Source organism: Botrytis byssoidea (assembly GCF_014898295.1).
Source record: "Botrytis byssoidea strain MUCL 94 chromosome Unknown BBYS_013, whole genome shotgun sequence".
Lineage (NCBI taxonomy): Eukaryota > Fungi > Ascomycota > Leotiomycetes > Helotiales > Sclerotiniaceae > Botrytis > Botrytis byssoidea.
The window spans coordinates 648,291-672,291 of record NW_024065854.1 but is presented as its reverse complement, the minus strand read 5'-3'; the positions used below and the strand labels follow the sequence as shown (position 1 = coordinate 672,291).

General features: G+C 42.5%; 11 protein-coding genes across 11 annotated transcripts; 5 read left to right on the top strand and 6 right to left on the bottom strand.

Moving 5' to 3' along the window:
* Positions 1–81: 81 nt before the first annotated feature.
* On the top strand, positions 82–2,347 carry EAE97_007003 (uncharacterized protein). The gene is made up of 3 exons (XM_038877516.1): positions 82–1,009; positions 1,063–1,500; positions 1,574–2,347. Exons 1-3 carry the CDS (start codon positions 782–784, stop codon positions 2,039–2,041), a joined length of 1,134 nt encoding a protein of 377 aa, XP_038731706.1. The 5' UTR covers positions 82–781; the 3' UTR covers positions 2,042–2,347.
* A 1,465-nt stretch (positions 2,348–3,812) lies between these two features.
* On the bottom strand, positions 3,813–5,170 carry EAE97_007002 (uncharacterized protein; the record flags this gene model as incomplete). The annotated part of the gene is made up of 4 exons (XM_038877515.1): positions 3,813–4,592; positions 4,642–4,760; positions 4,823–4,970; positions 5,021–5,170. 4 exons carry the CDS (start codon positions 5,168–5,170, stop codon positions 3,813–3,815), a joined length of 1,197 nt encoding a protein of 398 aa, XP_038731705.1.
* A 499-nt stretch (positions 5,171–5,669) lies between these two features.
* On the bottom strand, positions 5,670–6,833 carry EAE97_007001 (uncharacterized protein; the record flags this gene model as incomplete). Its single annotated transcript, XM_038877514.1, has 1 exon — positions 5,670–6,833. The coding sequence occupies one exon, from the start codon at positions 6,831–6,833 to the stop codon at positions 5,670–5,672; it is 1,164 nt and encodes a 387-aa protein (XP_038731704.1).
* Positions 6,834–6,913: 80 nt separating this feature from the next.
* On the bottom strand, positions 6,914–7,620 carry EAE97_007000 (uncharacterized protein; the record flags this gene model as incomplete). The annotated part of the gene is made up of 3 exons (XM_038877513.1): positions 6,914–7,264; positions 7,315–7,414; positions 7,472–7,620. The coding sequence occupies 3 exons, from the start codon at positions 7,618–7,620 to the stop codon at positions 6,914–6,916; spliced, it is 600 nt and encodes a 199-aa protein (XP_038731703.1).
* A 679-nt stretch (positions 7,621–8,299) lies between these two features.
* EAE97_006999 (uncharacterized protein) lies at positions 8,300–8,618 on the top strand (the record flags this gene model as incomplete). Its single annotated transcript, XM_038877512.1, has 2 exons — positions 8,300–8,304; positions 8,381–8,618. 2 exons carry the CDS (start codon positions 8,300–8,302, stop codon positions 8,616–8,618), a joined length of 243 nt encoding a protein of 80 aa, XP_038731702.1.
* Positions 8,619–9,349: 731 nt separating this feature from the next.
* EAE97_006998 (uncharacterized protein) lies at positions 9,350–9,697 on the top strand (the record flags this gene model as incomplete). The annotated part of the gene is made up of 2 exons (XM_038877511.1): positions 9,350–9,446; positions 9,495–9,697. 2 exons carry the CDS (start codon positions 9,350–9,352, stop codon positions 9,695–9,697), a joined length of 300 nt encoding a protein of 99 aa, XP_038731701.1.
* A 574-nt stretch (positions 9,698–10,271) lies between these two features.
* EAE97_006997 (uncharacterized protein) lies at positions 10,272–12,079 on the top strand (the record flags this gene model as incomplete). The annotated part of the gene is made up of 2 exons (XM_038877510.1): positions 10,272–11,196; positions 11,259–12,079. 2 exons carry the CDS (start codon positions 10,272–10,274, stop codon positions 11,753–11,755), a joined length of 1,422 nt encoding a protein of 473 aa, XP_038731700.1. The 3' UTR covers positions 11,756–12,079.
* A 604-nt stretch (positions 12,080–12,683) lies between these two features.
* EAE97_006996 (uncharacterized protein) lies at positions 12,684–13,275 on the bottom strand (the record flags this gene model as incomplete). The annotated part of the gene is made up of 3 exons (XM_038877509.1): positions 12,684–12,783; positions 12,858–13,143; positions 13,197–13,275. 3 exons carry the CDS (start codon positions 13,273–13,275, stop codon positions 12,684–12,686), a joined length of 465 nt encoding a protein of 154 aa, XP_038731699.1.
* A 1,758-nt stretch (positions 13,276–15,033) lies between these two features.
* On the bottom strand, positions 15,034–17,757 carry EAE97_006995 (uncharacterized protein; the record flags this gene model as incomplete). The annotated part of the gene is made up of 1 exon (XM_038877508.1): positions 15,034–17,757. One exon carries the CDS (start codon positions 17,755–17,757, stop codon positions 15,034–15,036), a length of 2,724 nt encoding a protein of 907 aa, XP_038731698.1.
* Positions 17,758–18,262: 505 nt separating this feature from the next.
* EAE97_006994 (uncharacterized protein) lies at positions 18,263–20,117 on the bottom strand (the record flags this gene model as incomplete). Its single annotated transcript, XM_038877507.1, has 7 exons — positions 18,263–18,518; positions 18,571–18,824; positions 18,875–19,133; positions 19,189–19,338; positions 19,388–19,395; positions 19,450–19,619; positions 19,670–20,117. 7 exons carry the CDS (start codon positions 20,115–20,117, stop codon positions 18,263–18,265), a joined length of 1,545 nt encoding a protein of 514 aa, XP_038731697.1.
* Positions 20,118–21,134: 1,017 nt separating this feature from the next.
* On the top strand, positions 21,135–23,288 carry EAE97_006993 (uncharacterized protein; the record flags this gene model as incomplete). Its single annotated transcript, XM_038877506.1, has 3 exons — positions 21,135–21,419; positions 21,471–22,511; positions 22,560–23,288. 3 exons carry the CDS (start codon positions 21,135–21,137, stop codon positions 23,286–23,288), a joined length of 2,055 nt encoding a protein of 684 aa, XP_038731696.1.
* Between the last annotated feature and the right edge of the window lie 713 nt (positions 23,289–24,001).

Genomic DNA, 24,001 nt, shown 5'->3' with positions numbered 1-24,001 from the left:
TGTACCCTCGATTTACATCGTACTTAAAAGTATCTACTTACCAACCAAGTATCTAGATAGGTCTTTGATATCTTCATATGATACCAAGATACCTAAGTATCTGATTCACTTGATCGAGGTGTGTTTACTTGTGAAATCTCTAGCCAACACACCAATGACACCACCAACGAGATACCAATAGAACTGCATAGATCCTGTTCTTCGTTCCGTTTCTTGTCGCATTGTTTCTTTCATGCAACTTACACAGCTACCTTTCCTTTGGTTGTATCCTTGATTCCCGGAATATTCCAACATGCCTGTTTGTTTGTTCGTTGGTCATCGCCAAGTAACTTCAAGTTCGAGAAGTTATTGTAGGATTAATGTAGCCTTCAAAGTCAGAGTACTTTGACGATATATGTCGTCCCCCTCATCCCCTTCATCTCCTTCGTCTTTTGATTTTCACTCAAAATCACTGGTTTTGTAGCAAGCTTACTATCCAATTATAGAAACATATACCTCATAAGCCCTCAAGCGCGTAAATCCTTCGACTCCCATCCAACGAGGGGTCTGCGGACAGGCTGACACTATTCTTGGCATGCCCTCATAAAACCACATCATGCCTCCCTGGAAAATTAGAGTTGTACTGTGGTGGTTCAGTCATTTTGTTAGTATGGTACTGGCCGTTTCTACATAGAGATTCTTTTTTTTTTGTTGATAACGTTGCTCAATACCCTTGTTTTATTCATTTCTCCACAATCCTTATACCCTTGCCTCAATTAGCTCTTCCTTTTATCCTTCTAGAATGTCTTATTCATTTGCTTTCGATCATACCCCACAAGTTTTGAATCTCTTTTCCGAGTGGTTATGTTGGTGTATGCTTTGGGCTGGTATCAAAGTCTATTCGTTCATTTCCCGAAAGAAGATACCTTCTGCCCGAGGAGGTGATTTCGAGGCAGAATCAACAAGTCTTGCATTCTTTATCGTTACATCTAGTGTCTGTGCATCGCTTGTGGAAGTGAATTGGATACTGGTTTGTCCCCATCATCCTTCGACTTATCACTCAAACTCTAAAACTTTTTGCAGCCATTCCTTACTCCAGCACTCTACTTTGTCACTCGAAATAACGATGCCGATCATCATGTTCTTCCTAGCAACTCCAAATTAGAGAAATTAGAATATCCAACCGATTATGGCTTTAATCTAATATTTTATATTCTCTTCGCCATTTCAACTAGTGTTCTCTTTCTCCCCTCGGCATACAGCCCTATCACTATCGGTTTGGGTCTCATATTTCTCATCTGCCAAACGACTATCTATGCACGTCTAAGCACGTCATATAGTGCCCGTGATGAAGCTCCCTCTGTGCATCAACTATTTTTACACCTGGAAGAAACATGCTGCTGGGTAGTTTGCTTCCTTACCGTTATCCTCCTGGTTTCACAGCAACAAAGTCCGGAGATTCTTAGTCTCTCGATTTACAGTATCTTCAAGGCACTTTTATGGGCTGCTGTCATAATTCTTGTGAGTTTGATATTGCATTCATAATTCATTCTTTCCTCACAACGATCATCCCCAGTACTAATGCCGATCACAGTGCAATGGAGGTCATGCTTGTACCTTAACTCTCGTGTCTACCTTTGGACTCTCTACCATATACATACACGTCCTTCCTTCTCCAGCTTTAGCTGTGTTGTCGTGTCTTTGTGCGCTTCTTGTTCTAGCACATATTATATCCACCTTGCCACGGAAGTGTTCTACACGCCCGATTCTAGGCTTCTTTGCTGTCTTCCCCATTATGGCACTTCTTTTACATTTTGGAATCCCTGAGACCATCGAGGCCTTTTCCAAATTAATGAATGGAATCTTTTATCAAACTCACTGCACAAATAATCAAGACACCTTGGGCAATGCCACAGAAATTGCTCATGCAATTATGGATGAGCCCTCTCGGCTTGTGGCGGAATTTGGTCCTAGAGAAGAACTAACATCATGGCTAGATGCCATATTTGGACTTTCGAAGTCATGCACAGTTCCTACTGCTGTGGCTGTCGAGTTACGATAGCACTTGTACACTGTGTTGTTCCCCATATAAAGATATATCACATATTCTGCACAACTTCCCATCATCACTATCATCATTATAGATATAGATTATAAACATCATTACGGGTCATATGTAAATAGATTTTCGTGGAGAAGGATGAAATTCCAAGAAATATCTAAATATACCTTTCATCAAAAGCGTTCATCAGTTTGTATATCTTGTGTCATCGACACATTTTCCGGGCCATGACCCTGAATATTCTCCCTGTTCCCATGCGTTCTCTCAACTATCACAATATGTTCGCCCCCGAAAGCCCTAATGCAGGTACCAAAAGTTGTTTCTGAATCCTTATCGCTTGTTCATTCAATCAATTGGTTTCAAAGTAGCTTACTAATGCATCTTGCCCGCCGAGCACATTCCATACTACAAGGATTGGAGTGGTGAAATGAATAAATCTACATTGGATAAATATGACATTTCAATAATTGGAAGTTAGCGTTCTATTTCCTTGGATTCCTCTTCAATGGTATACCGCACAAATTTTTTACAAAAAGAAAAAGGAAAACATTGATCCTGAGCAACCCTTTGCACTGCGGCCGTCACAGCATACTGTACATCAAACCGACGTTTCTCGGTTGTGGCAAAGCAAGGAAAAGTACGCTTCAAACGGCTCGAATGTTCAATTGATCATAGAGTACCACAGAACACAGTTTGACATCACGCTGTGAAATATATTTGTAAGCTCGACTTTGATTGAACTCGCGATTATGCAAGCAAGCGGGCGGAGAGATGAGGAAATTTTCTCCGTCGATATAATGGGTGTGAAGAATGATTCCATCCCCTCAAAATATATCGGGATATTATCATCATTCCTTGTATAGTTTCCTGTTGTGCTTTTGCGAAGGGGCGGGAATACAAAAATGTTGATGCATTGCATAACTAGTTTTTGGGGAAATCCTTCGTGGTTCTTCGCTGATGTTGTGTATCGCGATTTCATTTGCTATAATGCAGTGTTGGCTACTGTCACCGCAGTCGTGCAAGTGCCTCGGCTTATATTGATGTAGTACATGTGTCATATCTCTATCAAGGTTGCATCAAGACTGCTTCGATGAACTAGTGGGGGCCTTCAGGTGTGACGAGATAGTTTCTGCATAGAATATGAGAAAACGGGGAGAAGTATGCTTTATTCTAAGGCAGGAGAAATATTTATTTTATATCAGAACACTGCATTGAAATTCTGCGCAATGACCTCTGTCTTTCAGATGAATAAGGAAGTTATGTGCCTATGAAGTGTAGACTCAATGCTTGGCAGATAACTTCAACAGTCATGTGTTTACAAGTTGTCCTTCTGTTTCCTCCTTGAGACTATGTGGGACAGTTGCTCATTCAGTACATCTTTTTTTGAAGTTGGAAAGTAGAATGTGCTCATTGGACAGCTATGTGAGAAAAAGTTCTTTAAATCACTTTGATACAAGTGATAACAGAAACCCGAAGGTTTTCCCAATAGTCAAACTTTACACACAATTTGAATGTATTGATGTGAGCTCGAGTAACGGAGGTTTGGACCAGATCATTAGATGCCGATCATGTGTCTTATGATGCTGCTCCAAGGTCACCGGTGCAGGCTGGCTCGAAAGAATTTGTCACCAATAGAGCAGCTCGCAATGATGAATTGGGCTGCAGACAGGCTGAGAAGGACGTTACCTCCATCGAACCTTCTTGACTACGTCTATATATTACTAGTACATTTTCTTTTTATCACTCGTTTTTACAATATCTAATCAAGCGCTTAGTGGCGTCTCATACCCCTCCTTTGCTTCAATTTCCTTTTTGGAAAGACTGAGCCTGGTCCGAAATCTGGTTCACCACCTAGCGTACCAATTATGTCTCCCACATAATTAGTAGCTTCAACACCCCCAGCAAATGTACTATTCCATCCATTCACAATACCTTCAACCACCTTGATACCAGCCAAATAGATGTTCTTGATAGACGGATCATAACCTTGGTTCTGTTCGAAAAGATTATCCAAAATAGTTTGATTCGCATGAGGACGATCAAAGTCAGATGCGGTACGCATGATGATGATACGAGAGAAATCGACAAGACTGTTAGTAGCGGCTCGAAGAAGAGCCTCCAGAGTGGCGTTATCTTCTTGTTGCGTAGTGCAGTAAATGCCGCTTCCATTTGTCCACAGCGAGGTAGTATTCTCGAAAGCATCGGCGAGTAGCTCTCCAGTGAAGTAGACATCTGAGGTTGCAGTGTCACAAGCCACAACTGAAGGTGGTTGAGCGCCAAGAGCATATGCTTCTGTGGCACCGTATAGAGCTCGGTAGCTCATTGCATCGGCAGTATCATTAAGAACAGCTGTTCGGGCAAAATTCATGGCGATCTGTCGCAGTGGTTCATTGACTTCAAAAACTTCAGTACCGTAGATTTCAGTTACTGTTTCTGTTGGTGAATAAGATCCTTGAGGCCAATATCCAGTGGTCCAGTTAGAAGGAATTTCTCTGGCATCCATTTCGTATTGAAGAGCTACAGATACAGCGTAGCGAGAGAATGTAACAGCCTTTGTTATATCAGCACAGTACTTTAACGGGATAAACATTGATACTTACACCAATAGTGGCTACCTTCGGAGATACACCAGCAATACCAGCAATGAGGAAGTAGGTCTGGCTCAAGTCGAAGAGGGGTGAATATGCAATTGAATTGATTGTCACAGCAGCATTGATTTCTAGAATTTTTAGCTAGAACCATGGAAAACATTCTTTGTCGAACGGAAACCCAATTTCTTACCTCCTTCTCCAGTTATAACTTGGCAGATTTCTCCGTCTAGTGTACAATGTACCTCGGGGAAAAGTGGACTTATGCCAGGAACAGTGATATTTCTAGCCAGAATATCAAATTCTTTGATTCCATACCATGCTTCTCCTTCATCTGAAAACTGCATTTCGAGTCAGCAGACTACTACTCAAACTATGGTCTTTTGCTTACCATGTCCACAATGAAAACTTTTGGTGTGATTGGTTTATCATGAGTGCCATTTACAAATCTTGTACGGAGCTGAGAAGAGGCATCTGGAGTTCTTGAAGCTGCAGTAAAAGAACTCAGACACACAGTCGCGATGAGATTGAGAAGACGCATATTGAACTATAATCATACAAGATCGCACTGGACAAATTATCAAGAGCAAAAGCGCAGGAGAGAACAAAGAGCGTGTCAACTTTATGAGCTACATGGCGACTATATGTATAATTTTTGACGTCTTCATCCTAGATCAAGATGTCATGAGGAGTGGGCATGCTGACGACGATGATTTGAAGACAGCTTCTGAATTCCAGAATTAGTGGGGTTGATGCATGCTTATCTGGAGGACAGGGGTCCCTGCTGTTCAGATACGAGATAGTATTTGGTCATGCTAAGATTAATGCAGTAAGTCTACCCGTTAGCCAGGTACTCCATTCTTGATCGCAATGAAATAGTAGATATACTATTACTTCGACACAGGAAATAAAGTTCAACTAAGCTTTGATAAGAGAAAGCGAAATTACTAATTCCGCGACTCCGGTTCCATTCTCTGGAATTCACCACAGAGTCATAAACCTAAACCGATGTCTTCAGATCTAATGCCCAAATCCTGGGTTTACGAGAGGGTATCCATCTGGCTACTTGCAAGCTTAAAGACATCAACCCAGCCATCACCGTTGGGTCTCTTTCTGCCACCTTCATAGACATGATTCAAATAAATCTCAGCCTCCCTACCCCATCCCAACAATTGATCTTCCGATCCCCAATCACCCATTGCCATAAGACCGATCGGAATCTTTCCTTCACCGGCCGTCTCAACGGGATCAATATATCCAACAGGAACGCTAATCGCAGGATTTCCACACAAATTAGCGATCCAAACATATTCCACACTACGAAAGGTAAGATTACCATTCGTGCAACCGTATTTGAGATCTCTTTCAGATTTGATATCCCATCCAGGCATAGGGCACGTTGGGGTCATGATAAGTAATCCCGGATACTCCTTGAACAGAAACGCAAGATGTTGCAGAAGGATATTACGTATTTGTTGCGCGAGAAGATAGTCTTGAGCAGTCATTTGTGAGCCAACTCCAAGAGCTATTTTGTTTGCTGGGTTGAGATCGGCAAGCCATGAATTTGAAGTAGGTTTTTCATCTGGAAGATGATTGGAACGCGCACGAATGGCTAGTTCGGCCAGAATGGTGGATACATGTGCCTTCTGCCCTTCGGGTATGTAAGGGAGTTCGATATCGACTACTTCGTAACCCAATTGATTCTGATAGTAATCTATAGCTTTTTGGCAAACTTCAAAAACTGAGGTATCGGACCGCTCAAACCACGGCTTATAGATGCCTATGATTTTTGGTTGGAAACTCGTAGAAAGAATCTTGCTTGGAGGCGCAAAAGATTGGCAAATTGAATCAGATGGATCTGGTTGCGCAAGAACTCGATACATGGCTTCTAGATCCATCATTGAAGATGCCAAGGGACCAGTGACGACAACGGTACTTGACGTGTCTTCTAGGCGACCATACGTAGGTTTCAATCCATAAATCCCGCAAAAAGCAGCCGAAATTCGGATACTTCCTCCTCCATCAGCTCCAAAAGTGAAGGGTACTAATCCGGCTGCTACAGCGTAAGCTGAACCAGACGAAGAGACTCCTGTATAGTAGTTCGGTTGTGTGGATTCTGAGGAGTTCCCCAGTATGGATTGAGGCCTGTGGTATCGCTGCCATATTCGTACATGTTTGTTTTGCCAAGGATGATCACTCCACATTCTTCTAATTTTTGAATTGGCCAATCAGAAGTTTCTGATATTGGAAAAAGGTCGTCGTTTGCAGCTCTTCCGTTGGTTGTTCAATATCCAGCTACATGTGTCGTATCTTTGATAGCTGTCGGAATACCATCGAGTAATCCAAGTGACTTTCCTGCCGCATAACGAGCAGTTGATTTTTCTGCAGCAGCAAGGACAGAATCAACGTTTGTCGCGATGAAAGAAATGGAATAATGGGACGGAGTGGCGATATCTCGACGGATGAGTGGAAGTAGAGATTTGCATACTGCAAGAGGGGTAAGTTCTCCTAAAATATACTTCTCGTGATAATCTGCGACTGTATGATAACGGCCAGGGAAATCTTGGAATGATGATCGGTCAAGATCAGGGACGTATGGAACGTCTGAATCATTGGCAAGGGGAATAACAAGAGGCTAGTTATGTTAGCCATGTACTCAACAATTTAAGAGGGGACATCCTTTACATTCATTCTCTCTGTAGCATTTCCCAAGTCAAGATCTCTTAACATAGTAAAACCTGCATTGTTATAAATAAATTTTTGAACGAACTTAAATTTAGGAACGCTGGCCGCTGCTTATTAGCCCTTGACAGATCGCTGAGACGAATATCACACTACTTACATCCATCCTAGAATAACCAAAGAGACGCCGCTCTGAATTGGGTTCACTTCGACTGGCATATTGAACGGGGTTTCGGGACCTTCAACCAGCATTGGGTAGCCAAAGAAGCGACGAGGAGGTTGCTCCTTGGGGTCCGGTGGTTGTGACATGTCACAGGTTTGACTTTGAGAGAGGTTTGAAATACCTGAGACAGTTAGCCAAGCTGTACATGGATAGGAAGCGAAGATTGGATACCGAAAGCCTCTAGTTGGGCCGCAACTAATGATTCAAAGTTACTGCCAATGAAGACGACGCTTGACGCAAGATACTCCCGTGGGAAGTCAAAAAATCAAATTAGAGATCTAGGTATTTGGCCAGTCATTATTGAGAATGGTGAGAGAGGAGACTCCCAGAGAGGTTATAATAATCATTCCATGTCATACGAGATGATGTGCCACACTTGTACTGATATTCACTCATCTCCGCCGTTCAGATTCCAACTGTTGTGTACGGATCTGGACTAGCTTTTGATGATTACCGCAGAAAACAGGTGAATCTTTTAAGGGGGCTAAGACTTCTGGCAAATGGCTACTGGCGATATCGATTGTTGTTTCTAGTGAAGGGAGACATTAGCTCGAATTTCTGCTTCAATATAAATAGGAAATTGCACGTGCTTCGCACGTGAATCTCATGTTGTGCAACCACGCAGAAAATTGCTGACTCAGGTCAAGCGGGCACACCAGGAGTAAACGCAAAGATAAATTTATCGTTCACATTGGAACTTTGTCTGAATTCACTTGAACATCTAGAAGTTTACAACCAATCTTTGCTCCAAAGAATAGTTCCAACATGACGTGAGCTGATTCGGCTGTTCCACCGAAGCAGAATTCTCGACGGGGACAGACTCTACGGGCAATGAGATCGAAAAAGTGGGAATGCTAGTACAAAAGGTGTGAAAGTGATCAAAGCAATACCGGTGGGACAAGGGCCATTTATGAGATTGGTTGATGGAAGTTTGCAGGCGATTATTGAGAAAGGAAGATCAGGAACCATGACCAATATCGATGTCAAGTCTACAGAGTTGAGAGAGAACATTGCTGTGTTACAAGAAAATTCTGTCCAGATCGCCGCTGAGAAGTTAGATAAGAGTGGTCAAGGTGGCAAGTAAGAAGTCGAGTGCCTCCGTAAATTTGGGGAAGAACATGCTACGGAGACTGCGGAAACAGTTACAGAGCTTGAAAGCCAGATCGAACTTGATTCTTTCATTTGGCGATGAAATTTTTCAAGTAAATGATGGAATGGAGTGGGATGAACCAGGAGAGAAGACATCGTCAAAACGAAGAGAATCCAGAACGAAGATATCAATTGTTATGTGCCATCATTACGAAACGGAGGGATGCGGATCCTGAAGCTTTTAGATCTCACAGTTCAGAGATCAATATTAGTGAAAGCTGGAGTGGATTCATCGAGAAGAGTGAAGAGGTGGTATATCATGATACTGGTGCCGATGTTGACTACTACGTCGCCCGTGCTCCTAACGTTCTTGCCGATATCGACATAAAGACAACAGAATCGATTGATCATTGTCCCAACCAACTTACCGGCATTATTGACTATTGAATCTCTCCACTCGAGAAGACATGTTTTCAGCATCCGGAAGACAAGAACGAATCCGAACATATCAACCCAGATCTCTCACGCTGGTTTCGGTACCACCAAAACTCGACTGATCAACTCGTTGAATTATGTCAGCTCGTTCCACGAGTTATGCAAAGCTATCCTATACCAAGACAGAAAATGAAAATTGGTCAGTGGCCTGTAAACTCAGGAACTGAAGCTTCCTCAAAAGAGTTATTCGAATCGCGCTGAAATATTGCTTTTAAGCTCGATTCAACATAAATGGTCTTCATCGATGTACCGCAGCTAGTGGCTGGGGTCAACTTCCCCCCTCCCTTAAAAAAACAATACTATATCGAGCTTGACCTGGACATCACAAGTTGAAGAACTTTGCAAGATCATCAACCATAAACTTTTCATCAAAAAGATCTGGACAATGGTTTTCTGGGCAGGTACTATGTATGTCATGCGGTAACAATTAATTGCTTTTTGGTATCTTTACGAGAATACATTCGCAGGATATCAAGTCAGCATGAAACTACCAAATACTCTTCTCTAACGAGAGATCAAAGCTTCAGCTCCACGAGGAGCCCCCATGATTGTCAGTTGAAAGATCTTAGAAGATTGTAAAGAGTTTATCGAGAAGTTCAAAAAGCACTTTGGAATTTCAGACAACATTCACGTGGAATTTCGTGTAGATCCTGACAAATTCCAACAATTTGGCCAACTATTGTAAATAATGGAAAGTCTGTTGGATTTATCACGATCCTTGGAAGGGCGATCAAGCAAAATACGTGCTGAGACTGTTGGAAAGCCCTGCGTTTTAAGATGTGAGTCACAATTTCAGCCAATCTAAGTAGATGGTTTGCGCACCTCGTTATTTTCTTTCAAGTTCCATGGAGGACGTTCAATCAATAATAGACGCCAAGGCACTCAATCAGGCATTTTTGGGCCAGGCAGATACAAGGCTGGCTGCAAAATCGCCCACACAGTAAGATACTTCATGCTGTGCGACCATCCAAAATGGTATGAGGCTGAGTCAGATTGTCAGCTATGATGAGAGGTAATAAATGCGAACGATAGATCTTCAATCTTCAATAATTTACATATATTGAACTTCCTCTTCGACCCCACGCGACAAAACAAAGAATAAACAAAACTTCTGTACACAAATCGTAAGGCTAGGCGTAGTGATCAAGTAAAGATGACGGAGGCTTTAAGGCTATCAGAATTAGGAAGTGCGAGACAAAAGCAACCATATGAATTAATGATGGAGGCTACTGCATTACTTAAGCTTCGAAAAGCTGAGGAAGAGGCTAAGTCTCGACAGAGTCAGGCTGAGTCTGGTAACATTCCTGTCGTACAAGAGCTAAATTCAAATGAAGCAGATGAAACCCTTGTCGGAGATGAACCAGCCACTGAGTCTCACGAGAACAATGGTGCTAGAAGCACAAATTATTCCAAAGATACATCCAACGGTATTGGCGATTTGATTGAAGCATTTTCCGAAACTACACTCGAAACACCAGTCATAAAGAAGGCACCCAAGGGAATCTGGAACGAACTAACGGATAATGCGGATCCTAAGTTGACTAGCTATCGCTCGCTTGATATCACGCCTGACCCTTCCTGGCTCGAAAGTATCTTGAGCAAAGTCAATAGCATTCTCGAAAAGACTGCAGACGGAGGGCAGTTGAAAGGTGGCGATAAAGACTCTGCTATCGGGCGGCGAAATGATATTCTCAAAATTCTTATACAAGGAGCTCTAGAGCTGGGTTCACATATACTCGATTCTCCCGAGATTGCCAGAAAGCTTGCTGCACAGCACGGTATTCAAAACGAAGATTCTTGTAATGCAGTTCCCTCAATTGGAACTGGGACCGATAACTCCACAGACGAGAATATCAATATCGTATCGACACCATGTGAGAATTGTTGTGATACACTGGCTCCCCACCAAGAAGTCGAGGTTACGGAAAAGCCTACCCAGGACTCACGCGATCGATCGATTTGGTTTAAATATCATTCAAAAAGACCACAAAGTTTGTACTACACTATCGATTTGTACGAGCGGGTCCATCGTTTTCATTTGGAGAAATTCGAAGTGAAAAAGGCGACGAAGACCGTAGGTGTGTTAGTCCCTTCAGTTGGGTCATATTTCGACATGATTGTCTGACAATGCTTCATCTAGCTCGTTTATATGTACCAACAAAATCACCACCACCAACACGACGACCAACGAACTTCGACGCCTCAAAAGCTCAAGTTATCAATGCTATCAGCGGTTGGGTTCCCATGGTACTCGAAAAAGGATGTCCAAATTCATTTATCCCGAACAAAATCTGGACCGAAAAAGTCCAGCAAATGTGTCAAACGATCGGTTATAAGTTGCGAGATGATTCACTCGACCGCGGGAACCCAGGCATTTACAATGCATGTCACGCCGAGAAAAAAGTTATAGCCTACTGGCTCTACACTCATGTCCTGAGTACACTATCCAGCAACCAATGTGTGATTTGGGAAAAAGGTGATGAGCCTATAAGGCCAGAATATTACGAGGGCCTTTTCATCGTTGTCAGTAAGCCTTTCTGCAATTGCTGTGTGGATTTCATGAATCGCGTAGCGAATTACTACAAAATCTCTTTCGCGGTACATTGTCCAGACAAAGTATTTAATTTTCCATACTAGGAGAGGAGTTGCAACGAGATGGCTAGAATATGGGATGGCGTTGGTCTGCGCATCTTATTCTCATTCTGTTACCCTTGGCTATATATACATTGGACTTAAAGTTGTGGTGCAAACAAGCGTCGAATTAAAGATAACATAACATAACATTACAATCATACTTGAAATCACTCCTCATGAGGTAGTACAATATACACTACTACATCACTTTCAAGTAGATATCTGAAGGTTATATGCTATCCATCCACCATCCCACTATCATCTATCCACCAACCTAACCCAAATAAAACCATCCCATCCCATCCCATCCCATCCCATCCCATCCTACAAATCTCTACCCCTCACATAGATCCCTCATACCTACACCACTCAGCTAAATATATCAACACACAGTCTCATCTTAATCCCACCATCTATTTCTCATATCGAGGGGAGGCGTTGGAAGCAACTAAAGACATCGTATCGTGACTACACGACGACGGACCAAAATATCCACATATGACAGCGAGATATTCAATATCTAACAAGCTTTGCAATTTCCAGTGTGATGGAGAAGATCAATGCAGAATAATCACAAACATGTGGAGGAAAGTAAGATAGTATAAAGATATAGCATCACATCACCTGATAAATACTTCATAAACAAACACAATAGACGATATCAGGATAATTATTGATATTCAATAAAACAAAAAGCAAGCAATTTTGGGTATAAAAAGTCGAACGTTCCCCCCCCCATCACCCCACTTCCCTCCCCCCTTCATATCTCGTTTATCGTTTTCACGTATTCATCACCAAGACCAAACCCCAACCCCATGCCAAACGCCCCCATACTATCACTTATAACCAATTATATTCAAAAGATATTCATAGAAGTGAAGGAATCAAGCCTCGATGCATATCCGTAGTGCTCGACATCGTACGATGGTGTTTAGACAGCGACTTCCATAGCAGGATCATGACGATCGCTGGATCGACTGCTGCGGGAAACGTGTAAAGCGGCCATGATGGTAGTAGCAAGGAACAACAACCTATTTAACCAACGTCAGTTCCCATTCTTCCGCGACATGAAAAGATTATCGAGAACGGAGAAAAAAATACGTACCATAAGAAAGCAGCAAAGACATCTCCAGCAATGCTAGCTTCACATACGCTCCAGTTGGAATGTCCACAGTTGACATTATTAAGCATAACAGCCAAGGCGATAAAGCCTGCAAACCAAAAGATCATGGTAACAGCCTCGGCAAATAGGATTCCATATTTATGTGCTGCAGTTGGGAAATGAGTGGGTGCGATGATAAGGTAGATGAGAGCGAGGATAGTCCAAACGGCTGTAAAGACGAGGAAGTTGACAGAATCGGGTGACCACCAGTAGGACCATGCGTCGGCAGCTAGATAGTGTTAGTAATGAGTAGAAGGAATATGAGGGGAACTGTGTACATACCATAGGCCATCAAACCGAGGACGATGATCGAGAAGACCGCCTGTACGATGCGAAGAGGGAGGGTGAATGCGAAAGCCATGATCTCGGTATAATTATCGTTGGAAAATTAATTTGAAGGTATTGTGTAGAATCTGATCTCCAGAGAGTGATTTCTAGGAATATTGCAGATCGATCTCTTCGATATAAATATTAAAGTTGCCGAGAGATGAGAAATATGGGGGTATGGGTTAAGTTTTGTTTGATGAAAAAAAAAATATTAAGTTTTGGAGGAGGCTGGTTATGGGTCTTCTAGTTGTTGTTGTTATGTTTCAGTCGAAGTGACGATGGATTTATTTGTCGATACTTGCAGCTTGACCGAGTATTTAGTATCCAGTATATATACATATCGAAATAAGATCATCGTACGTCCTCATGTGTTCCAGGATTCGTAGCAGTAGTTCATCATCGCATGTGAATGGTTGGCGGTGAGGTAATTGAATCACACATTGCAACGACAAGGGATTCATTTCAAGATTTTTTGACATTGTGGCAGTGTGCTACTCGTATGTCTTTTTTGAAGAAATCTTGATGCTTGGCAGAGATGACGTAGAAATAGAAATCAGGGTCCGAGGATTTCGTTGGTGATGGCAGGGGCGTGAAGTTCAGGTGAGCATGAGACTTCGCGTTTAATATATGGAGCCAATGAGCTGTCACATTGACCAAGCCAAAAAGTATTCGTTCCACTGCTACCACAAGGTTTTGGATGATTGGATGATTGGATGTAGGAAGAACGGAAGGATGAACGAGACTTCTATTATTGCTCTTCGACCATGAGGAGCGATGGGAAGTATAAGGCTAGAATTCGAGGGCAGTTAGACTGCCGGTATGGTAAATGTACATTATGGTAAAGAGGAAAGGATACGACGGGATCGGAAGAACGGAAGAACGCCAATTGTCCTAAGTGGTCACTAGTACCAATCGGGTCTAGCTCTTATGCTTCTTCGCACCGCAACTTTCAACATAACATAATCAGCAAACCACGATGGCTCGAGGACGAGGATACCGAGTAACTTACGATTGTACGCCGAGTACTAGGAACCCAAAAGCAGCTGTTGCGTTCCACTGATAAGTATATCTTCATTATCTAGTGTGCAATACAATCCAAGTATCTAATAGCAGTCATGTATACCTACCTAGGTAGTATCTGAAAAACACATATGTTCTACAATCTTACCCAGTAATGCGTAATAACTTTGACAACCCCCTTTGCAGGCAGTATGAAGTGATTGTATAAACAAATTTCTATATTGATTAGAGCATTGGATGAAATCCATCACTCTCAGATTCCTGAGATACCCAAACCGTTTGATTATATGCATAATGTCGAAGTACGATTCCTCCAAAACCCTAGACCTATACAACCGCTGGTGTCCACCATAGAATCCGACTCCACAAACAGCCAGATCTATCACAGAAGTCTCCCCACCACAATCCAATCTTAAGCTCGAGTGTCTCCCTGATCTGTCAGACCCAAAGAAGCTCGTCAACTAGATTGACCACGACCTCTCGCTCCTCCTCTTCTAACTATCCCCACTTCATGTCCACAAGCGCCGCTCTTTCATCCATGGACCAGTCCTCCATTTAACAACATCTTTGGTCCTGAAATAAACGGTACGGCTTTATAGCAGCAAATCATCACGTTAGTCATCCACCAAGTTGTCGCTGGCTCAGACTACAATATCTACAAATGTAATAGTATTAATAAAAAGCAACGAGCTTGCAAGAAAAATCATCGAAATTCCAGGTGACAAAATGATCGCTACTAGTACCCATGAAATGCCCTCTTCAACCTAGCTTCCTATACCCGCCCAGTCCTTTCGTCAGCTACTCTAAGATCTGTTATCAAGTCCTGTCTTGGTTCATTTGACTTGACCTTCATCTCACGTTCCTTACACAATTTTCTTAGAGCTGGAACTCCCAGATCCCGATAAGCAATTTCTTTCTCGTCAGTCTCCCTCAATAGCTTCGCTATATCAAGTCTGTTTGCGCTGGATTTACATCTGATTCGCCGCTTCTCGCACATACTTTTCAGATCATCAACATATAGGTCCTCATAGTCGATCTCGCCAGTCTCAATGTACTTGATCAATATAGCTCTCGTGCCGTGGAGTTTCATTCCTCTCCTTTCACAAATGTCAAGTAAATCTCTCATGCTCCTATTCGCCCAATGTGAGTCTTTCCAATCATGATCACAGAACGGCTTTCGTTTTCTAGGTCCTGGCTTTGGCGATCTTGGGGTGGGAGATTTTGTCGCATGAGAATCCAGTTGAGCTTTTAATGTGGATTCGGACTCGTGATTTTCCACGATCTCACGATCGCGGACCCACACATCATCACATTGCTTTATAACAGCTGCTACATCCAAACAAGGGTGCTTTAAAATCCTTCTCAGCTCTGCTTTCTCTATCGTAGATTCGGATTTAAACATGTCCAGCAAAAACTCCAATCTTTCAATAGATCCCTCTCTGTAGTCAGGATCACTGATCTGACGGCCCCGCTCATCGCAATCAGCTCGAAATGACGCTCGTATCTCATCATAATCCCCACTTGTCTGTATTCCCATATTGTTTGCAAGAATCAAAAGGGCAGGGGGCTCCAAGTTCTGGTAAGAGATTTTCTTTCCAGCTAAAGCTTTCAGAGCTGCCTCTACGTATTTGATTTTTTGGTCATCTTTATGGGCTTCTCTGTACAACTCCATTACTTCCGAGTTGGTTCGGTCGCAGAGATCTTCATCGCTGTTCTTCAGTCGCTCGACTTTGAGTGCTTTGTTACCGCGAGAGGCATTGGTGAATCCCCGACGCTTGAGTATACGTGACAGCTTTTCGGAAGTGTAGGATTCGTAATTGTAAGCAGAAGTTTCTAAGCGATGAATCATTTCTTCCCGTGTACCGGAAATTTGAAGGTGTCGATCTCGGAGTAAAACTCGAAGCATACTATTGTCTTTCTTTGCATATGGCGAGTCACTAGACACGGTGCCAGTTGCGGATGGCCCTGCAATCGAAACAATCTTGTCATCCTGCTCAACACTGCCTTCATCAACACTGCCTTCATCAACACTTTCGGCATCGGCAACTTCGCTAGCCTCCCTTGAAGCGCTCTCCTCGCTATCTTCCTCATACTTATCCAGAATTCTAAGTCTTTCTATCAAAGCTTCCTTATCATCATTACTGTATTGCGGCACTAAGCGCTTCCAACACTGTTCCCTAAGCGACTCGATGTGCATATCCTCATACTCAAGGATCCCAGTCTCAAGCCATTTGATCATCGCATCTCTTGTTCCATAACCTGGTGCACCTTTCTCCCTAGCAATTTTGCAAAGCTCCCCAGAACTGAATAGTCCCCAATTCGTCTTTTTAGGATCACAATTCAAGGCTCCTTGGTCCCCAGCTTTCTTCGTAACAACAGGAACATCGTATTTGAACGATTCCTGCATTGATACCTCGGCTGGGAGTGGATGGCCTATCCTACTCTCTAATTCCACTCTCGTATCCGCAAGTTTCTTTTCCCATCGTTCCAGCTCCTCGGGGACTTCACATCCCATGAGACTGGATACTTCGACTTTCTTCTTTCGCGCCAGCTTTTGGTCATCCGCTTCTAACCATTCAACTAATTCAGAATCTTCACAAACAATTTTTATCTTTCTCCCTTGTTGCCTCAAGTCCACTAGGGATCTCAATTGCCCCACACCCAAATTTTGGTATAACTTTTCCCCTTCCTCATCATAAACCCAATTCAACATTTGTTCATATCTCTGTATCTCATTTTGACAAATCACAAGATTAGTGTACAGACTACGCTCTTCCAAATTCCCATTGTCTCGATCCAAAGCATCATCGTATCTCAATCGTTCCATTCGCGCCGCTTTCGTAACTCCACTACTTGGAAGTAGCCGTGCACTTAATAATGTGGAAAGTTGATCACAGGTCAAACTCTCATAATCATCTCCGTAACCCCTCATCTCATGTCTTTCAAGCCTCTCGATCATCGCCATCCTATCCATACTCTCCACCTCCTCCGGCTGCATCACTCGCCAATCGCGTAACAATGCCCTCAATTTACTATTATCCTTTGTTCTATAATTGATGCGATGCCCATGCGAGCTTTGTGGGGGAACTGCGGCCGAGTTCCTCTCAGATGTCGCGGAAGACGTCTCGACGATTGGCGCACTCGGAGAAGCCAATGCTTTATTCTTGACAGTCCATAGATCTTTCAAGCCTTCTTCGCGCCTTTCCTTCATCTTCGCACTTTGCTCTGCAGCATCTATCCTCGCAGACTTCCTGCGCTCTGTCTTTCCTGAATCCCTGGACGCGACGTGTCCATCATTATCTCTCAACCTCTGGATTAAGACATCCTTCGTCCCGTTACTCGGCATGGATCGCTCCTTCAACAACTCCACCAACTCTCCCTTACTTTTCGATGCGTGATCATCAATAAGTGTAACATCCTTCTCCTTCTGTTTCTTCTTCGGCGGCAGAATCACGTTCGTGTCGGCTTGCGCCAAAGGTCGTTTAGTCGGTGGCATATTGTTATTTCTGTCGTTAATATATGGATATTAAAGCACAATGCTTGAGCGAAATACAATCTCAGGTACAAAGTGGAGAATTTTAACACGTTATCTATGTTGATGTGTGAAGGATTATTTACTTTCTTTCCGTTCTGACGCGACGAGATATGACGTCAGAGCTCTTCGGCCAAGATTGTCACGGCTGGGATGGAATGGTTTCAATGTTTGAAAATGGATTCTCCAATAATGTGATACGATCAGTGGTTTTGATAACTTAAGTTTGCTGGATAATCTAGAAAGTTCTAAATGGGTTGAACACTCCACAGTGACCCTTGTCTATATCTCGATCTCTTTTACTATCATACAATTCTATCACCCCCATCTTACAAGTATCCTATTAAATATCCAATGAAATTCAAATCTATAGCCACCATTCCTAGAATCAGGAATTGATAAAGATAAAAATATTTCAAATAGTTTTTCGGATGGATTGTACCAGGTAGATAATTCCACGATTCTGACTTTAGTCCTTCCATATACCATTATCATATTTTCTCGCCCATTTCTTTCTTTGATGAGCAGCCCCATTAAGGTGTCCTGGCATGAGCATTTTCTTCAGGAAGATTGCCCTAACTATCATGAACAGCACGCCTAACCAAACGACAACCAGAAAGACACTAATCACGGTGCCAACAATCCGAATAGCATTAGATCCAAATGCCGTACCAATTTGTATCGTAGCCGTGGCTAGTGCTGTATTTGGAAAGACGAATGAATTCCTGATTATGTTAGTAACAATGCTTGAGATGTTTGAGATGGGAAGATTCTTGCCATGTCATGTCCGCACTAATGTGATGCTCCGGGTGATTAGGTTGCATAATCTGCCAATGAGCGCCTACAGATATCAAACAGAACCAAAGGCATAAACCCCAGATGAAGAGTCCTGTAAAACTACCCATCAAGTATAAAACGAAAGGGCCCTCGGTATTGCCAAAAATACCATTGGGTAGGATGGTCGTCTGCACCGAATTGGAGAGAGAAACGATTGCTGTCACTGTGAACCCGGAAGGGCCAACTGATACGAACTATAGATACTTAGTTATTAATTGAAAGAATAATTACAGGTATGACTTACCATTCCAGGTCGTGTTGTCTCTTGGGGGAGTTTCTTGGTCATTAATCGATAGAGGAAAGCACTGTAGATCATGAGACTGAGAAGAAATCCAATTCCTTGGAAGCAAACTGCCCCAAAAGCTATAGCAGTAGAGTTGATGCGTGCAGCTGCAGTTGCATTTGGTAAAGTAGAGATAAGATTCGCTGCAACTGGACCAGTCAGTAGTAAGGGGTAGGCAGGGAAGGTCCAGAGGGGAGTCATATTAGCAATGGGAAATTCTCTAAGCAGTAATATAAGCCGACGTTTTGCAAAGAGAAGGGTATACTCAGACTTACTGAGTGGACCAAAGCAATAGGTACATGCCGGACGATGCAACTACGCTCAAAGTGCAATACGCCCAAAAGCATACCTGCATGGTAGTTTGGAACCATAGGCCAGTCTTGGGGATTCCATACTGACACATGGTTACGAGAATTGTTCCCATTCTAAAAAGGTTTAGACGTGATCATTTGGCTATGGCGGGAAATTACTCACGATATCATCTGATCATATATTAGACAAGTTTTCAACAGGCACTGAGACTAGAATCGACTTACACAAGCAGGAATATACAAAGATTCGGATGGACTAAGGAAAGATTTAGAGAAACTTCCAGGATTCCATTTAAAGCGAAGAGATATTAATATACAATTCATTACAAAGAATATAAGATTAAAAAAGAAGACTATTTCTCCTACTATTCTCAGCCAATTCGATCGATATGGGACTGTAGGATGTTAGAACCGGTCTCAAATGTAATTGTATCGATTGACATACTTGAATAAAGGACATTTGCAATTCCTCCAGTGGCCATTGTTAAAGTGAACCATGTCCATGTAACACAACCAATACGATCACGAATACTGACTTTGGCAACTGCAGTATCCTCAGCGTCTGGCTGTTGATCCACTCCATTTATTCCATGATCACCTCCCGCATCGGAGGCATCTAATACCGCAAAGCCTCTGTGGCTTGCATTGCCATTGGTATAAATATTCCCATTCCCATTCCCATTCCCATTTGCTTTTCCACTTCTATTTCTGTTCCCACTTGCACTCCCATTGGCATGCTCATAATTGTTTTCTATATCGGATTTTGACCCTCGGTTTCTATGAACGCTTTCATTCGCAGATGAATCATCTTTCAAATATGAAATTTGAGGCTCGTCAAGGTTGGGCTGAGATGTATCATTCATCAATCGTGGTAGAGGTGACGTAATTGACATTTCTTGAATATATCTTCCTCGGGTGCCGTTGCACAAATCTTAGATAGTGCATACAGGACGAGTAGAAAGAAAGGTCCCAGCGAAGTGAGAGTGAAGGTAAAGTTCACCAGAGTCGTTAGAAATATAAGAATTTGCAGAACGATTGATCCAACATTACTCAAAGCCATGGTAGCGGTAGGTAGTTATACAAAGTGGTTTTGGAAAGACTCTGAAAGAGGGGAGGGGCGGATAGGGTTCTGGAAGAACGGCACTATTTTGGGGCTCGAAGAGTTGATTTTACTTTGTAATTCGGAAGCAAAGGCTTCGACAGAGACTTGGGATTGGCTATTGGCGACTGGAATTGGTCGAGCGTTCGAGACTAGGTAGTATGGAGGTTTCTTGGATTCGGGATTTAGGTTTGAGATTATTGTAGTGGATTAAAGAGAGGCTGAAATAAGACTAAGACATCGAGCATCCTTGTATATAATTGTGGGTTATACCGTCACCAAAGGTTTTAACATGTGATTTAGATCATTTTGAGCGGTAGACAGGGGCAGAATCTTTTGCCGAAAAATACACTTTCTCTCTCTCTCTCTTTGTCTCTCTCTTTTACTTGTCACAATCAATATTTACCAGTGACAGTGTAGTGAAAAGATCACACGTTTGTTTCTCTCTCTATCTTTCTATCAACCAAAAGTTATCAGCGACAGTGACACACACACATTCGTTCATGCGTGCCTCATCTCAATGTCACATCTTCTTATATGGGAGATCACCAGATAAGGACAATATATCCTGCCTGATGAGCGGAATTTGATATACTATCTGTAATACACTACTAACCTTTTTTCTCAATCAATACTCTCTTGTTCATTTCTTACAATTTCTCTTTCCTCTGTCTTCTGATTTCATTAGATCGGTTTCTTTACACACCTTATCGTGTTCATTAATTATTAATTCCATTGTTCCTTTCCAGGCGTGAATTTTCAAGGACATTGTTGACTACCTAGCTTGATCAGATTTATCGTGTTCTCTATCATGCTTCTGAGGGCATTAAGCTTTGGTCCTGTTGCTTTCTCATCTCTCTCGGACAATCTCTCTCTGCATTTAGAGTACGAGGTTGTTATTAGACTACCGTCTGGGAACCTGGAGACTTTGTCAGTTGACGAGTGTCTGAAAGCCTTGACATCGGGAGAAATATGGGTCGCTAGCGGAAATTCATGCCGGGTTGACTTCGTTGTTGATCTTGATGGGAAAGAATCGTTTGGAACCAATAATAATCATATCATGGAGTTGTTGGGTAAGTTCGTCGCAGAGTCAAAGGTTTGTCGAATCAATGCTCTAAAGAAAAATTGACTTACTCACCATTTAAAGATATGGGAACAGCTGGGATTATCCGCGATACTTCATTTGCAAAATGAACCAATGCAGAGGAACAGTCTTTCTCTTCAGCTAAACAATAAAGAGCCTTTAAATTCACTGATTCTCGACGTTCGACCTTGGTCATGTACAACTACCGACATTAGGATACCGGACGCGCAACTCTGCGCTGAAATGGAGCAGCTAAAAGTACGATTATCATTTCGACCTACGTCTGGAGGGAGTCAAACTTCAAGAAGACTGAAACCATTTCCCCTAAATTCGATGGTTGGCAAAAACTCCTCTCAGATAGTGGAGATCGCACAATCAGGTACACCTAAAAAATCTTTAATTGTCAAATTTGGCCCCAGTGAGAACATATTGTCGCTTCTGGAAGGGTACTCCAACTCTAGTGAACGATTCCAAGCTACTCAAGCAAGGGTGCCCAGCACATTATCAATCATTCAAGTTGGCTCCAAAGTGAAGATTTCTGAAATTTTGAAAGAGTGTTCTGAGAGTTTAACCTCGAGTATCACATTGCATGCTATACCTGCTTTATCTCAATTGAATTCTTTCATAAGTTCGAATCCATTCTCCAAATTCCCGTCCGCTCCTAGATACATGACTTCGTCGAGTGATTCTCCTAAGAGGATGAAAAGGGCTTCTAAAGTTTCACAGAGGGTGAAAACTGATTCTTTTATCAAGCAAGAGGATGCTTCCACGTCACCAGAAAATGTAGCCTTTGACGAAATGCTGCTTCTATCTGGCGACAAAAGATATTGCGCTCAAACTTCGAACCACAACTCATCAAAATCCTCAACTATTGGAAGTGTTTCCCAAAAGTGCAATGCGACTTTCAATTCTCAAGATAAAGCATACGTACCTGATCCTACAGCATCATGCAAGCTCGTGACTGCAGCGATGCATGTTATGATTGCTGGATTAGAGACGAGACGGAGAACGACGAAGGGAATAAAGATTGACAATAACTCAAAAATATCAACTATTTCACTGGCAGCCTTGGGTCCAGTCATGTTTTGTCCGGGTTTCAAGCAGGTAGTATCAGTACTTCTTCATATACAATTCAATTACTAAGAAACATAGTCGGTAACTCATAATTCTCGCTACACCCCTAGAATCATGCAAATGATGACCTCATGGGCACGCAATGCTCAAACACCAGGCCTGCGACAAAAATTTGAGCAGATTGCAAACATGCCGACCTCCGAATTTGTTGACGAAAAAACTGATGAAGAGATGCATGGTGAGTTAGGCTCTGAGAAAAGGCTGACAGCTGTGGTGAAAGCTCGACTATGGTCAATGATGCAACGAACATTACATGATCTACCAGCTGCTCGCCAGATTATCAATAAACTTTCGACTTCAGAGGACGTTGTTATGGCTGAGGGAATTGATGGATATGAAGATCTTTTGGACTCTATCGCCGATGACGCTGACGTACAAGATTCAGCAATGTTGGACGATGAATTTCGGTGGATTATGGATAACCACAGTGAAAATTCAGCATTCGACAATATACTCAGTGATGATGAAGGTATGCCAGACCATGGATTTGACGATCTCCTCCTCGAAGATGATGAGTATTTTTATGAGTCTTTATCAAACGGTGAGGAAATGGAAAGATTGGCAATAGAATCGGAATCTGAGGAGATGTTTTTCGGCCACCCTTGGCAACTTGAGGATGAAGAACAATATGATGACTTATTGTTAGTCGTTGAAGGGTCAGGTCATGACGAGTTGCTACTTGAGGATAAATCCGGTATATTGGAAGAAGGTTTATCATTCAACAATGATGATCTGCTGGTAATTTAAATTCGAATCGGAGCATATGGCTGTCGCACCAGAAATCAGAATCCAAAAAACCCAGACTACAGATTATTACGTCAAGCTGCGCGCGCTTCGTGATATTTTCCCATCGTAGCAAGATTCCGGTGTATATGAAATATTTTGCTAATACAGACGCGAGAGTCTTACACGTTGATTGGTGCTGATACTCCTAGGGGGCTTTTTTGGCAAGCCAACGAAAGTTGTAAGGTGTGGCTCGTGAATCATGGTGGTGAGAAAGTGATCGAAAACAGCATGAAGACTCGAGCGAAACTATGACTACCAGTCACTGCCAGTCTGTACTAATATTTCATAACAAGATAGAACAAAGCAAACTCAGCGTTCTTGAACCATTTGTATACTGTTGATATTGATTGGTTGATGAGCCCTCAAACACACCGTTGCGATTTCCATGTTAACCTGTCTACCTCGTTTCGAATTTAGGGAGCAAATGATTGATTATCCTTCGATTCAGAATCAGTGTTGAACAATTGAGTGCTCGAAAAATGGACTGCTTCAGACGGAGTAAGACGCAACAAAGTAGCGGAGTTCGGAATAAGCGAGTCAATCCCGAATCAGCCCCTGTAAAAGCCTGTGCTTCTTTACACGAATGACCCTATCAGAGCCTTGAAATGCGGACTCTGCACGCTGTAGCTCGCACCGTGTCCAGCATGACTCCAGGCTCTCTTCCAATACCATCA